General features: G+C 41.0%; 1 protein-coding gene across 2 annotated transcripts; it reads left to right on the top strand.

Moving 5' to 3' along the window:
• The first annotated feature begins 8 nt into the window (after nucleotides 1-8).
• Nucleotides 9-15,154, top strand: abcc12 (ATP-binding cassette, sub-family C (CFTR/MRP), member 12). Of its 2 annotated transcripts, XM_077563128.1 has the most exons (30): nucleotides 9-128; nucleotides 1,328-1,381; nucleotides 1,454-1,557; nucleotides 1,641-1,787; nucleotides 2,315-2,462; nucleotides 2,581-2,817; nucleotides 3,438-3,611; nucleotides 3,704-3,851; nucleotides 4,531-4,679; nucleotides 5,300-5,407; nucleotides 5,751-6,062; nucleotides 6,147-6,271; nucleotides 6,465-6,537; nucleotides 6,869-7,072; nucleotides 7,291-7,425; nucleotides 7,506-7,590; nucleotides 8,561-8,611; nucleotides 8,779-8,889; nucleotides 9,254-9,357; nucleotides 9,718-9,906; nucleotides 10,097-10,323; nucleotides 10,404-10,541; nucleotides 10,616-10,805; nucleotides 11,885-11,974; nucleotides 12,053-12,242; nucleotides 12,431-12,590; nucleotides 12,660-12,738; nucleotides 12,926-13,039; nucleotides 14,420-14,584; nucleotides 14,649-15,154. In XM_077563128.1, exons 2-30 carry the CDS (start codon nucleotides 1,334-1,336, stop codon nucleotides 14,739-14,741), a joined length of 4,098 nt encoding a protein of 1,365 aa, XP_077419254.1. In that variant the 5' UTR covers nucleotides 9-128; nucleotides 1,328-1,333; the 3' UTR covers nucleotides 14,742-15,154. The 2 variants fall into 2 exon arrangements, with proteins under 2 accessions (XP_077419254.1, XP_077419253.1); XM_077563127.1 differs by lacking the exon at nucleotides 9-128 and having other exon boundaries at nucleotides 515-1,381.
• Nucleotides 15,155-15,675: the final 521 nt, after the last annotated feature.

Raw genomic sequence — 15,675 nt, 5'->3', positions numbered from 1 at the left:
CTAGTCATTGTAACCTTTGAAGCTTCTTGTGTAACAAATGCAGAGGGGGGGAAATGCTGTTTCAGTCTTTGGATTAACTTGAATTGCGCCACACGCTCTCCTCCTCCTCGTCCTTCACACATCTGCAGGTAACTGATTTTTAAGTACAGTACTAATGTGATGTTATTTGTTTGTGCACCGCTCCATAATGAGACAACTCTGCTCTATAACGTCATATCATAACCATCATAACTTTATATATCATTTTATACCGAAATATTTATGCATCAACCCATAATATAGTGTTCCACAAAGTGCCAGTCTCTAAACGCAACCTCATTTTCCGCATGGGTTAGGTTAAAAAAAATACCTGCAAAAAATGAAATCCGCAAAGTCGTTAGCTTTATGTTACACTTTTCTAATTAAGGCATTTACATTTTCTCACATTTCTCTTTGTTTTAACATTCTCAATGTTGAAACCTTCATATTTTTTTATAAAATAGGTACATTACTGTAAAAAAAAAAAAATGCATGCAAAATTGCACAAAAAAAAATCCTCGAAACAGCGAGGCCGTGAAAAGTGAGCCGTGTTATAGCGAGGGAACACTGTATTTTGCACCATCAACAACAGCTCTCCCAATACCTTGTCAAAAGTGGGCAGAGCGCCGGCACCCGTTGCATGTGTACATCAGAGGAATGTACAGACAACAGACACAAAAGTGGAGAAACAAGACGCATTGCCAGGTTACAGTATCAGGAATTATTTTTGTCTAAATAGCCGACAGGCAAGGCGCGCCGAATTAGAATTCAATTTAGTCTTTTAAGCTTTTTATGAAGCTACTTGCTACTAGCTGAACTTGTTACTGACTGGTTGGTTGTATTGACGTAACACTGTTTGTTTGTCGGTGAATACAGCACACAGCCCTGAGCCGTACATCGGGTCACTAGGAGAGGTTGGATTAAGTTGAATATGTTCAAGTCTCAAGCCGAAACATTCAAGTTTTAAGAAAATCACAAATTACTGTGGGGAAATGACATCATGCCAGTCAATTTGATTTGCGAATTTCTTAGCTCAAAGGAAACGTTCCTGTTGAATTGAGTGTCTTGAACCTTGATTTCCTGGCTCCATAAACATGCCTGTTATCCCCATTGAAGACTCTAAAATTTTGTGAACGTGATTGTGCAGGCTTTTTATGTTTATATGTAATATATAATTAGGTAAGTGTGTACATACACAAAGTCACGTGGGATAACCTCCAGTCGTGTGATTTTTCCTCATAATAAAATATTTCATTCCTCTCACAAATTTTGGAAAACAGTGTTAAATTCTATATGTGTCTGACTACAGGACAAGATGAAGGCAGCGGATTCCGATCCAGAGAAAAACAATCAAGCCTTTTGTGTGAGTGCACAGCAAATAAACACCGCCTTCCCGTGCCTTCATAAACAACCTCGCACGTGTTTGGTCTTTTAGATCAAAGGAAGCGACAATGCCGGCAACAAAACTTCGCCGTCGCTGTTTGGGAAGTACAAGCAGAGCGTTCAGACCCTCAAACCTTTCCGCTGGACCTCGTCACAGTCAGTGTGCTTTCAGCAGTGCTTCATTTTAAAAAGTCGCTAACACATTGCTAACACAACCGCTGCTGGCTTTCTCTGTCTAGGCCCAACCCGTTGGACAATGCAGGGTTCCTTTCCTTCACCACCTTCTCATGGATGACCTCTATGATGTGGGACATATTCCGGAACAGGCTGGACATAAGCGCCCTCAAACTGTCGCCTTTGGATGAGGCTGGTGGAAGCACGGACAGGTCCAGAACTCTTCTTCATGATTTTTTTTTTTTTATGACCTAGCTGATCCTTTCTGGGGATTGTTGAATTGAGGCAATGAGAATCGTCCTGTTTGATTGTTAAGGACATCTTAACTTTAATCCAATAGCAACCCTAATGTAACTACCCACAGGGGGCAGACCCACCAGAGATATACATAGAGGAACTCCACACAAAATTTAGATCTGAAGAAGCCTTTTGGATTAAAGGTGAACCATCTTGAACAACCAGGAAGAGTCCAGTCGCCTCCAATCCACTTTTGCAAATGACCTTGACTTTAATGACTGAGAATCTACTCAGACACCTTCCTGCAGAGATTTGGGCTTGGAACGCACCAAGTAGGACAGAAACCAAACCAGATGTGAAAGGCTGAAATTTCTTGAAAACAATCCACAATCGCCCTAATTCTGTCTTGAAGTAGTGGTATACCCGGATGCATACTGTCGATCGAGCCTGACAGACGAATGTGAGAATGATTCTGGAATAACAAACCGTGTGCTCCCTTCAGGCTCCAGAGACTCTGGGAGGAGGAATTAGAAAAGTCTGGTCTGGAAAAGGCCTCTTTGGTCCGGGTCATTATTCGTTTCCAAAGAACCAGGCTTATTCTCTCCACCATGGTCGGAATGTTAGCCATGATGGCAGCCTTTGTGGGTCCGGTGAGTCTACTCCGTCTCCATAAAGTCACTGAAACAAGGGGTTCAGACAGATCTGGGGGCCCTGGTCTAGTAGGTTTGGACCTTGTACCATTGTAACACCATTTCCAACCTCTCCCAGGCTGTTCTGGTACGCCTGCTCCTGGATTATGTCGACGACTCTTCCAAGTCAACTCAGACGCATGGTATCGGCCTCTGCTTTGCTCTGTTCACCTCTGAGTTCATCAAGGGTTTCTTCACCTCGCTGCTGTGGGCTGTCAACCTGCGCACCGCCGTTCGTCTGAAGGGAGCCTTCAGCATCCTGGGCTACCAGAAGATCATCTCACTGCGGGTGCACAGCGGCATCTCCATTGGAGAGGTATACCTTACAGCTTCCAGTTGGGTTTTAATATTATGACAAAATAGTCTCCATTTTTTTTAGGACAAAGGCACACAATTGAGAGTCAAAAAATGACTTCATCCTACACCCCCACCACCCCCAAAGCATAAATTATTTTTGGCTAAATTAATACATTTAGGTGTATTTTTTTTTCGACAACAAAAAACTGGAGATTTTTTTAGGCTGAAATTACAATATTAGTAATACAGTAGTATCATCTACGATATGTCTATACTTGGCAGTTTCTTAAGTATAAGTATTATAATTTACAGTATATTTATTAATTAATATAATAATAATAATTATCTTATAATGAAACAGGCCCAGATTTTACTGAATTTGTCAATACATTTAGACAAGAGCATCATTATTTTAATATACAGTGAAGCAAAAAAAAGTTCATAACAGCCCAGAGAGGACACAAGATGGTAGCAAAGCATAACTTTTGTTTAAATAAAGTACCTCATCACACGCCAACATTGTTTGTTGGCACCAAGGTGGCACCAAAGTAAAGGTTGGGAAACGGTGCACTTGGGCAAGCCTTGACTTTAATGACTGTTCCATTTCCAAATAAACATGGCTTTCTCTCTCCCTCAAAGATCATTAACGTCCTGAGTAGCGACGGCCACAAGCTGTTCGAGGCCGTGCTGTTTTGCAGCTTCGTGATATCGGCCCCGGTTCTCTTCTTTGCGTGCATCATCTACGCCTGCTACACCCTGGGCACCACGGCGCTGATAGGTGTCGCTACCTACTTGGTCTTCGTCCCATTGCAGGTCAGGAAACAAATGCACTGCCGCCATTTTTTTAAATAGATTTTTAAGATCACTAATTGGTGTGTTTTTCCCCCCCCCCCCCCGGTGGTCAGTTTTTCATGGCCAAGCTCATCAACAAGTTCCGGCACAAAGCTGTCTTGATGACGGACAGTCGCGTTCGCACCATGAACGAGATCCTCAACAGCATCAAGCTCATCAAGATGTACGCCTGGGAAGAGTCCTTTGAGAAGAAGGTCGCAGGTATGGCTTTAGACGAATGACAAGCATTACAGCATCAAAAACAATGTACTATGAAAAAAAGTGCCATCAAATCTTCTTAAAGATGTCATTTTTGGAAGTAAAAAGTCATAGTATTATGAGAAAAAAAATTCTAGTTGTTTAGAGTAAAATCAGAAAATAAATAGTTAAAACATGATTTTTTTCCCCGTAAAAACACATTACAAGAAAGAAAATGTACCGTAATTCTTCAAGAATGCAACCATACAAGTGTGAGTAAAAAACATGTAATTAAAAAATTAACGCTGCAAGAAATATGCATAAAAATATGTACTATAAAAAAATGAATATGATAATTTTTTTTGGAGGGGACGGTATTTTCAAGGATAAAATCATAGAATTGTACATGTGTAGACTTCTCTGTTAATGAAAGAAAAAAAACTGTGGTCATAGAAATAACTTGAATCTGAAAAAAATAATAATAAAAATAATAAATACAATTATGACCATTAATATGTGAAAATCCCACGTTGATTTTCTTTTTATGGTGCAAAATAAAAATAAAATAAATCACGGTATAGGAGGAAAAACAGTTGGAATTTTCAAGGATAAAATCATGCAAGTATGAGTAAAATCACCAACATTCTTTGGAGACTTTTGTGACATGAATGATGACAGGGACCTATTTTGTGGATTCTTCCAGAGTTGAGGCAAACTGAGAAAAGTCATCTGCGCGCAGCCAGTTACATCCAGAACACCAACACCAGCATCACTAGCATCATCCCCACCCTGGCCACCGTGCTCACCTTCATGCTGCACACCTTGTTGGGCTTCAAGATCAACACCACCGAAGTGAGTACACCAAACCAGAGCCGCGAAGGAAGAAATAGCCGACTTGGTGACCAGTGATGCCAGTCACGCGCTACTAAGTAGTTTTAAAAAATTAAATAAAAGTAATTCTAAGTAATTATTAAGTCCAAAAGGTTGTCTTTAAACTTATTCTTAAATGTCACTGTTAAAAATGCACTTCCAAGTAAGTGGAAAAAAATGGACGTAGTTTGCTGAATGTAACTATCAATGTAATTTGCCATCTAATTTAATTTAAAAGCAAGTAATCGGTAAAGTAACTAAGTTGTTTTTTCAAGGTAACTGTAACAACACTGTTGATGACAGTTTTTAGAGAGACGCTAGTCTGCTAGTTTCAGTTACATCAAACAGCACTACAGGGATTCTGAAGACCCAGGGCAAAGTACATGGACATGGCAACATGCAGTGGCTGTAATCTGATTGGACAAAAAAAAGCTAACATGCAATTAAATGAAGAGCATATACTGTTGGGATGATATTAGTTTTAATTTCATGTAACAGGGATTCAAACTTCAGTCAGTGTTAGGACTAGCAGTCAGATTTTAGATTTCGATTTTCGACTTGCATAGAGATTGATGATGATAACGATGTTTTGTCATCACCAGGCCTTCACTACCATCGCCATCTTCAACGCCTTGCGCTTCTGCCTGGCTCTGTTGCCGATGTCCGTGAAGGCTCTGGCTGAAGCCAACGTGTCCGTGGCACGTCTCAAGGTAGGAAACTTGACTTGGTGTTAACGGTCTGGCGCTCTGGGCGATCTTGAAGTTTGGTGTGTGGACAGAAGACAAAAGTGCATAGGCTTCTGTAGTCTATCGTCTGACATTTATATTTCTCACCAAGAAGTAGACCACCAAGTATAGTAATGTCCTGCATATTTGTGGTTCAATAGTAAATGTAAAAGTTAAAAACAAAAAAACGTTTTTTTTTAAGCCACAACATTATGTCAAAAACGTTGGGAGTGTCTTTCGGTGGTCCTGAGGGACAACTGAAACCCCAGTGAACCCCTCCTGGCCTGGACCACCCAGTCCTGATATAACTTTCCATCCTTGCCTCCAGAAATTATTGCAAATCCAGAATCCAGATCCCTATTTGGTGCAGAAGAAAGACAGCAACTTGGCCATTGAGATGATAAACGCTACCTTGTGCTGGCTCAAACCAGACGGCCAGAGTGACGCCCCACAGCCCGGCGTGTTCAACGAGGGAATGGTGACAGACAACGGAGAAACTGGACTTAAGGCGGATGAAAAATCCGACTTCCTCCCCACTCTGAGGAACGTTTCCCTGGCGCTCCCCAAGGGCAAGTTAGTGGGTGTCTGCGGGAATGTGGGAAGTGGAAAAAGCTCACTGATTTCTAGCATTTTGGAGCAGGTGAGTCGCATCACCCACAGTACCTCCGCCAAGGCACTCTTTCCCAACGCAAAGACTTTTATGTGGCGCCTTTTATTTTTTTAGATGCACCTCCTCGAGGGCTCGGTCTCGGCCGACGGGACCTTTGCATACGTTTCTCAGCAGGCGTGGATCTTCCACGGAACCGTTCAAGAAAACATCCTGATGGGAAGCCCTATGGACAAGCACAAGTAATGTGCACCATGAAAAACAGATTTGCCACAAATGAATGACAGGAATAATGAAAAAGAAAAACAAAACAATTGTCACAATACTTCTAAATACTTATTACTATAAATACTACTTGCCTTATTGCTCCTCTCTCTGGTTTAGAGTGAAGTAAGGAGTCAGTTAAAGTGTGCTAATATGTGAGTTTATGTGCAGATACGAAAGAGTTTTGGACGTGTGCAGCCTTCGACCCGATCTGAAAATACTCCCACATGCCGATCGCACAGAGGTATATGCTACGTTGTTTTTATGTCCAGTATAATTTCTGTTGTTGTTGGTTTCTCGTGTTGCTTTTGTTTGTTCTTTGAATTGATTTCTTTTCTTATTTGATTCATATTGTAACTGCTGATTTATATTATTTTGTTAATTGCTTTTGTTTTCATATTGTTGGTTGATCTCTAGTGTTGATTTCTATTGTTATTGGGGACTCATATTGTACTTTGATTTCTAGTGTTGATTTTGATGATTTCTATTGTCATTTCAATTATTTTGTTAATTTTGATCGCTATTGGATGTCCATCCCTTTCCTCCGAGGCTTGAGTGCTTGTTATTGTGGTCAGATCGGCGAGCGCGGCCTGAATCTGTCGGGCGGCCAGAAGCAGAGGATCAGCCTGGCTCGGGCCGTCTACGCCAACAAGGACATCTTCCTTCTAGACGACCCTCTCTCGGCTGTGGACGCCCACGTGGGCAAGCACATCTTTGAGGAGTGCATCAAGCGCCAGCTGCGGGGAAAGTCCATCATCCTGGTCACGCACCAACTCCAGGTAGCCAAGCCACAGAGCAAAGTACTATTATTGCTACTGCAGTGTTTGCCCGTTACTAGTTTGTCAATATGCTATATTGTGGAAATCTGTGGTTTATAATGTGTTTTTTTTTACAACATTTTGCACTTACATGTCTACTCTACTGTATTGAAGACCTTTAAGAATCATCTACAGAATTCCATGTATTGCTATTGTTTCTATTCTTACTACTCCATCAGTATCTGGAGTTCTGTGATGACATTCTGCTGCTGGAGAACGGCGAGGTCCAGGAGTCTGGGAACCACCAGGCGCTCATCAGGGCCAACGGACGCTACGCTCAGCTCATCAGCAGCTACCAGGCAGAACAGGCCAAAGTCAGACTGGCGTCCACTTATCTGTCTTCTTTTTCTTCTTCTTTCTCTTCTTATCTGTCTTCTACTTCTGTTGTGTTCAGCCTGAGAAAAAAGAGGAGGCTCGTCCCGTGATGGCGACAGAAACTGAGCTGAGAGATCGAGCAGACAGCGGAATCGTCAACCCCGGTTTCTACAATTACTACTTGCTCTATGAGTTCTACTACTATATTGCATTTTTCTACTACCAGCAATGGCGCTACACCAGGGCTAGGTGGTGCTATAGCACTGCCAGAAATCTGTGTAGACTACACCATTGTATCCGTCAAGCCCCGCTTTAGCCCAGGGAGAGAAAAAAATCCTGGAGACGTTTCTTTCTGCCTCTATTAGAAAAGGTTACGATCTGACTAAATGGAGCTCCTCCTTTCACATCAACATAGTTCCTTGGCCACAAAATGACACCAAAGCAATCATTTTACAGTTACTAATACTAAGCATAATATTGCTATTATTGTCATAACCATCACTGTGACTACCACTGTTACTTTTGTCAGTCTTATTATAGCACTTTTTGGAGTGTTTGAACTTGGAAGGGTACTGAAGAGGAATAAATGAATTTGTCCTCTTTGCGTGTTCCAAAAATGAAGATAGATTTAATGTAAGAAAAATACACCTTTGCAAAAATGATTTAATAAAAACAGAGAGTCTCTGGACAAATAACTGCCTCTAATCATCACTTAAACATCGTGGGATTCAGAGCGTCAAATGTGCTCTTCTACGTGTACAACGGTTTCTTATAGTTAAAAAGACCTCCTCTCTTTCATTTGAGGACAAAACATACTCTCTGGTACTTTTCCGTGAGCAGTGGCGAAAACAGAGTCAGATGTGGGTGTTCAAAACAGATTCTGTTCTCAAGGACCAAATGTGTTTTCGCACAAAGCGCTGTGAAGGAACTTTTTTAGACTAAATAGTATGACCCAGTTTAGGTCAGATTATACCGAAATCAACACCATCTGCTCTGCACAGCACACAAAATATTTCCGCAAGGCTAATATAAAGAATTGGAATGTTCATAATGTGTAACAATAGTTGATATATGAAATTAGGTATTAAAAATGTTATAATATTTTTCAGTACTAACAGCTGCTCTTCCTCACAGCGTTCGACATCATAGACGAAGATGAGGTGGGAGACATAACCAGCCCAAAATGTGAGTCGGCACTCCTTTATTTCGCAGATTATTTTGATCAAATAATGTACACCTCAAAGAGGTCCACAATACTAAACTTTGTTTCCCATTAGTGGTCTCATATAGGATGTGATTCAATTGTGCAAGTGTACTTAGAGTGTGTGTATATTTGAATATTTGTTTTATAGTGAGTCGGCAAATTTCATTAGAGGATGGTGACCAGCTGGTGAGCAAGGAGTCGTCCACAGAGGGCGCTGTATCCTGGAGGATTTATGGACGTTACTGCAAGGCGGCAGGAGGTTGAAAACGCACACACCCTCACACACATTAACAATACACACTGGACCCCGACATATTGAATATGTTTTCAATATTTAACAGTTGATTGATTGATTGATTGATTGATTTTCGAAGGGGAGCCAACCAGTTTTTTCGTGGAAACCGCATATTAGAGATTTTTTAGTGTGTTTTGGAGAATTTTTAGCTTTAATTCCCCCACCCCAATGCATTCCACTGGCCTCATTTATACGCAGGCTTTCGTTATTTGCAAGCTAACCCTCACTATTACCCACAAATAACTGTGGTCCACTGTATATAAATAACATGCATATATAAATGCACACACAGAGAAACAATGCATGTATTTTGGGTGCATTTCTTCAGGTTACATCATCACCTTCCTTGTCTTCCTGAACGTGGTGTTGATGATCGGCTGCACGGCCTTTTCCAACTGGTGGCTCAGCTATTGGCTTAACCAGGGCAGCGGGGTGAGAACACATGGACACACACACATATTACTACAACTATTTTCATTTTCATGTCATGCCCTGTCTTGAGGGTGTCCTAGACACAGGATGAAAAAGGGCCCTCATTTCCCCTGGTCCCAATCAGCCACCGAGAAACTTGTTTAAAAATTTTTTTTAAAAAGGATTAATTCACAATATCTGTTGTTTTACCATCAAACTATAATCTAACAAAAACACGAAACAAAATTTTACTCATTTGGAAAGTAATCAAAAATTGCTTACCTGTGGAGCAGAAAAATGAAAGGCAGAGATGGCAAGGAACAAATTCAGACCAAAGCACATTGAGGCTAATGCATTGTAACTTCACGTTCACGTTGCTAGGTCCAGTCGGCCAACGGGACCACGTCCGAGCAGGGCGACATTACCAAGAACCCGGACCTGCACTTCTACCAGCTGATCTACGGCATGATGGTGTTGGCCATGTTGCTCTTGGCTGTGGTGAAGTGCTTCTTCTACACTCATGTGACCTTGAAAGCTGCCTGCCGCTTCCACGACACCATACTCAAGAAGGTACCCGGGTCATCTTGACATCAAAGAGGACGTACATGCAACTATCTTTCTGACCCAACAATTGAATAACAATGTTATTGTAATTTCAAGTATCTCAAACATCTTATTACAATACAAATGACAGATGAAGACATTTACTTCATTTACCAGGTTCTTATCAAATATAAGATTCAGTCATTTTTTGTTCCAGATCATGGGCAGTCCCATGAGCTTCTTCGACACCACGCCAACGGGCCGCATCCTCAACCGCTTCTCCAAAGACCAGGAGGAGGTGGATAATGTTCTGCCGCTCCACATGGATCCCTTGATGCAGTTCGCCCTGCTGGTGACCTGCACAGTGATCACCATCTCCGCCGTCTTCCCCCCCATGCTCATCGCTGTGCTCATCATGGGACTTTTTTTCACGCTCATGCTCTTGTGCGTTAACTCCACTTTGGACCAGCAGGATGTGCGCTTTGTGCCTCGTGCAAGGAGTTTAAAACGTGTTGCTTCTGCAGCATGTTCCAGAGGAGCGTCCGCTTGATGAAGAAGATGGAGAACATCAGTCGCTCTCCCTGCATCTCCCACACCACATCCACGCTGCAGGGCCTCAGCACCATCCACGCCTACAATATGAGGGACAGCCATGTCGAGTTGTAAGACAACATTTTTAAACAGTTGCACTCGCTACATCGATGCTCTGGTGCCATCGTCCTGTCCTGTGTCATAGGTTTAAGTCCATGAACAACATCAACTCGAACCACTTTATGCTCTTTCACGCTGGAAACCGCTGGCTGTCCTTCAGGCTTGATTTCATGGCAGCCACGCTGGCCTTGTTCGTGTCGCTCTTTGTGGTTTTGAGTAGTAATGAGAAGATCAGTCCGTCTTTGAAGGGCCTGGCTTTGGCCTACACCACACAGGTAAGTACAGGTAGCCGAGCCGGCGGCATTCTGTTGAGAAGTCAATTTGACTGAGTGACGGTCACATGACCAGAGGTGACAAAAGTGTGAGCAAGCGCCATATAAATCTAATGCATTATTATTATTATTATTATTATTATTATTATTATTATTATTATTATTAAATAATAATTATTATTATTATTGTTTATTATTATTATTATTATTATTATTATTATTATTATGTTCTTCCTTTAAAGAAGCACACTGCAACAACAGTTATCAAAAGGTTAGTCAGAACCAAAAACAAAAACTAACCAAGAACCAGCCCAGTTTCCCACCTTTGAAAAATACTCTGGAAAAAGTTGAAGTACCGATTAAACTGAGTAAACTTAAAAAAGTACTGACACGATTGTTGTAATTGTCAGTAAAAATCCTTCCTTTTTATAGTCAATTGTACTTGTAACAACGACTTGACGACTGGCAAATCCGTTTTTGTACAGTGGAAAGCACCAGATTAATTTTTTTTTTTTAAGGATTACAGTAGCTCCTAACCTGAAATTTTAAGGGCACAAGTAGAGGATTTAGGGGCACACACTATAAATTGACTTGCAAAGTAAATAATCATCCCACTTATTTTCACAATATTACTGATAAATGGGCTGAAGTGTGGCACAGAAGTTTGACAGCTAATAAAAGTTTTCAAGAACAGTATATAAATAAATAAAATATATATAAAATAAAAAATACAAATAAAAAAAAATCTGCAAATGTACTGGTTGCACTGGCACCAATGAATGAAAATTTTGCGTGCACTGTCCCAATTTTTAGGGGCAAAATGCCACCATTTAGGGGCAGTCTGGAGCTCTGAACTTGGCACATAAACAGGAACTTCTCAAACCATGAAATAGTTTCCAAAAAGTAAAGCAAAAGTACAGATATCTGCTTTCAAACGGAGAGAGTAAAAATACAATTTAATCAGAAAACTAAATAACAGAAAATGATAGCTTAAAAACAAAATCGACTTACATATGGGTAGTGAAGTATTTGTACTCTGTTACTTCCCACCTCTGGACATGACGTATGTGGTGTGTGTACAGTTGACGGGCATGCTGCAGTACGTGGTGAAGCAAGCCACAGAAGTTGAAGCCAGGTTCAACTCAGTGGAGAGGCTGCAGGAGTACATCACGGTCAGATAGCTTCACAGAAGCCAATCCTGATTCGACCGTTTCACAGTTGGATCTCAAATCCAACCTTCTCGGAAACAGGGTTGTACAGCAGAGGGCCCCAGACACATGGAAGGCGCTAATATCCCGAAGAACTGGCCCACGGGCGGGTCCATCACCTTCCGGGACTACAAGATGAAGTACCGTGAGAACACACCCATTGTCCTGAACGGGTTGGACTTCCTCATCCGCGCCGGAGAGAAGCTGGGCATCGTGGGAAGGACGGGTTCTGGTGAGGCTTCAGAAACCATTTGTTGTCCTTTTCAACCTTTTAATGAGATTTCAGGTGTTCTCATCTGTGGACTGTTTACAAATCTCACATTTCTTACAACTCTCACCGTTTTATGACTGAATGATCTCCAATGGCCGCCAAAAACTGTCTTTCGCCCTGTCCTCCATTTGCTGCTTGTCTGTCTGCAGGTAAGTCCTCTTTAGGGGTGGCGCTGTTCCGGCTGGTCGAGCCAACGGCGGGAAGCATCCTGATAGACGGGGTTGACATCTCCACCATCGGTCTGCAAGATCTGCGCAGCAAACTGTCCATCATCCCCCAGGACCCCGTGCTTTTCATCGGCACAGTCAGGTAACTAATAGCGAGCGGGCACGTTGTGTACTGCCAGTGACTGAAGGCCGTCTGTGACTACACCGACAGGCACAACTTGGATCCTTTTAACAGCTACAGTGACGAGGAGATCTGGGCAGCGCTGGAGAGGACCTACATGAAGGACTCGGTGAGCCATCGGTGCACCAGGGACGATGCTCTTTTGGTTCAAATCTAGTTCAGTTTCCAATTTCCAAAGATGATGCACAGTTAAAGTTTATGAAAAAGAATTTCGGAGAGAGACACTGGCCTATATTTTGATCTTCCACTCACATCTCCTGACGAGTCCTCAATCAAGTGATGTTTTGTCTCCGCAGATCTCCAAACTGGAAGGTCAGCTTCAGGGGCAGGTGTTTGAGAACGGAGAGAACTTCTCAGTCGGAGAGCGACAGTTGATGTGCATGGCGAGAGCGCTGCTACGAAACTCCAAGGTTGGGACATGGCCGCCCGCATACTCGAAAAATCAACTCACTCCTTCTTAACAACATAATCAGTGAGCTACAATAAAAACAATGAGGGCTGGTAATGATAAGTGTGTTGGTAAAGGTACTGAGTGGGAGAAGATGAGAAATGTTCCACATAAACCAGGTTTAACATTAAGATTTAATCCCTCATATTGTTGCTGTTATGTGAAAAACACTTATGTCCATTTTTTTGGGGACATTTTTTCAAATTTTATGTTTTGGGATGTCTGCATTCAGTTTCATCCCAAAAACATTTAAAAAATAATTAAAATAAATAAATATTTAAATGGACAAAAGTGTTTTTCACATAACAACAACGACCGATATGTTGTCTTAAATTTTAACGTTAAACCTGGTTTAAAACATTAATGTCCATTTTTTTTTAAACATTTTTATGTTTTGGGATGTCAGCATTCCTTTTCATCCCAAAAACATAAAAATGTATATATATATATATATTTTAAAAAATGGACAAAAGTGTTTTTCACATAGCAACAACAATATGTTGAGTTAAATTTTAATGTTAAACCTGGTTTAAAACATTTATGTCCATTAAAATTTTTTTTTTTTTTTTAACATATTTATGTTTTTAGGATGTCTGCATTCCGTTTCATCCCAAAAACAAAATTTAAAAAAAAAAATTAAAAATTAAAATAAAAAGCCAGGGGAAAAAATTACATAAGTGTTTTTCACAGCAACGACATGTCGGATTAAACCTTAACGTTTAACCTGGTTTATGTGGAATTATGGCTTTTTAAAAAAAAAAAAAAAGTTTTTTCATTATTATTTTTTTACATTTTTATGTTGTTTTGTGTTTTTAAAGACAAGCATGGCAGGTTAATTGAACACTCCAAATTGTCCATAGGTGTGATTGTGAGTGTGGATGGTTGTTTGTCTCTGTGTGCCCTGTGATTGGCTGGCAACCAGTTTAGGTTGTACCCCGCCTACTGCCCGAACCCAGCTGGGATCGGCTCCAGCACCCCTCGCGATCCTTGTGAGGTCAAGGGGTTAGGAAAATGGATGGATGGATGTTTTTGGGATGTCTGCATTTCATCCCCAAAACATAAAAATGTAAAAAAAATAATAATAATAATTTTTAATGATCATAAGTGTATTTAAACCCGGTTTATGTGGAATTATGTCAATTTTTCTTCATTTTTTACATTCCTAAATTTTTGGGATGTAAAAAAAAAAAAAGGACACGTTTTTTTCACTAGCACCGATATATTACTCACCTTTGCCGCTGATTCTTAACCACGAACCCTTAACCCTGATCCTAACACTAACCCTGTGGCCTCATCCAAACATTGAGCATTGACCAAAAAAAATGGTGTCCCTCTCGTCTAGATCATTGTTTTGGACGAGGCGACGGCGTCCATCGATGCCGAGACGGACTCCCTGATCCAGACCACCATCAGAGACGCCTTCCAAGACTGCACCATGCTCACCATCGCTCACCGTATCAACACTGTAATGCACGCTGACCGCATTCTGGTCATGGACAACGGAAAGGTGGGTTATTATGTGCTACAGATGACAAACTCCATAATCCTAACCGTTACTTCAAACCTTACAGGTGGCAGAATTGGACGTCCCTGACGTGTTGTCGAAAAGGTCAGACTCACTGTTCTCCTCGCTCTTGGCGGCCACAAACACAATGAGCGTGTAGTGTGAGGCACATTGATGTACACACAATATATTCTTATTCTTGTACTGGAACTTGCACTTGAAGCCACAGTCGTGGCCACAGAGCAGATTTAGGTTGTTTTACTTCCTGTTTGTGTTTTTATTTTTATTTATTGATTCATGTTTGCAATCGCTTTTTCAAGTGTTGTACAAATTAAATGAAATATTTTTTAAAGTTTTTCTCAATTCCTTATTTACTGTTGTTTGCATGTTTACATATTGTTTGTTCCATACTGCTGCTCATTGTTGGCCACACGGCGGCGCTAGTAGTCTTTGCCTAGCTGACAACTCAGCAGCCACTGATAACTCCACTGTACTTGATTTTATTGAGAATTATATCATTTTTGAGGGGAGCAATAATACTGCACTATGAATAAAAAACTAAAGTTTTTTTAATGACGGAGTACTGGTCTCTTTTGTTTTATTGGAATCTCAAAGGGAAGTTTAAGTGAACCATAAACCTTGACAGTTATTGACACATTGTAGCTTTATTGAAGTTTCAGTCAGATTACTTATACAATACAGCGTTGATGCTTTCAGTGACGTAAATAAATACATAAATGGTGAATTATCACACCATATTAGACGGGACGATAGTACTTTTACTGGACTACAAGAGTAAAGAAGTCACTAGCTAGTACAGTCACAGGGATCAGTACTACTTTCTCGTGTGCAGATCAGTCTTGAAGCCTAAATGATTTAGCCTGCAATAAGTTAAACAACCCGATATTTTCACTTATTGCGGCAGCGCCACTACCGTTTTACAACTGATGGAATATCACTGAGGGAGTTTCCACCAAGCAACTAATTGTTTCTGACACAGGCCTTTCTGCAATGCATCTTAATGACTATTGCTTATCATTGCAAAAGAATAGTACTTTTTGTGGCGTTTCCACACCAACTCAGGATGGTGCTGA

This window comes from Vanacampus margaritifer, chromosome 4, assembly GCF_051991255.1.
Source record: "Vanacampus margaritifer isolate UIUO_Vmar chromosome 4, RoL_Vmar_1.0, whole genome shotgun sequence".
Taxonomy (NCBI): Eukaryota; Metazoa; Chordata; class Actinopteri; order Syngnathiformes; family Syngnathidae; genus Vanacampus; species Vanacampus margaritifer.
The sequence above is the reverse complement of the archived record's forward strand: the minus strand, read 5'-3'. Positions and strand labels throughout refer to the sequence as shown.

Coding starts and splice junctions, on each gene's coding strand:
- abcc12 (XM_077563128.1), top strand. CDS start 1,334: ATGAAGGCAGCGGATTCCGATCCAGAGAAAAACAATCAAGCCTTTTGT. Junction 8,612..8,778: donor AGACATAACCAGCCCAAAAT/GTGAGTCGGCAC, acceptor TTTGTTTTATAG/TGAGTCGGCAAATTTCATTA. Junction 12,591..12,659: donor CTTTTCATCGGCACAGTCAG/GTAACTAATAGC, acceptor CTACACCGACAG/GCACAACTTGGATCCTTTTA.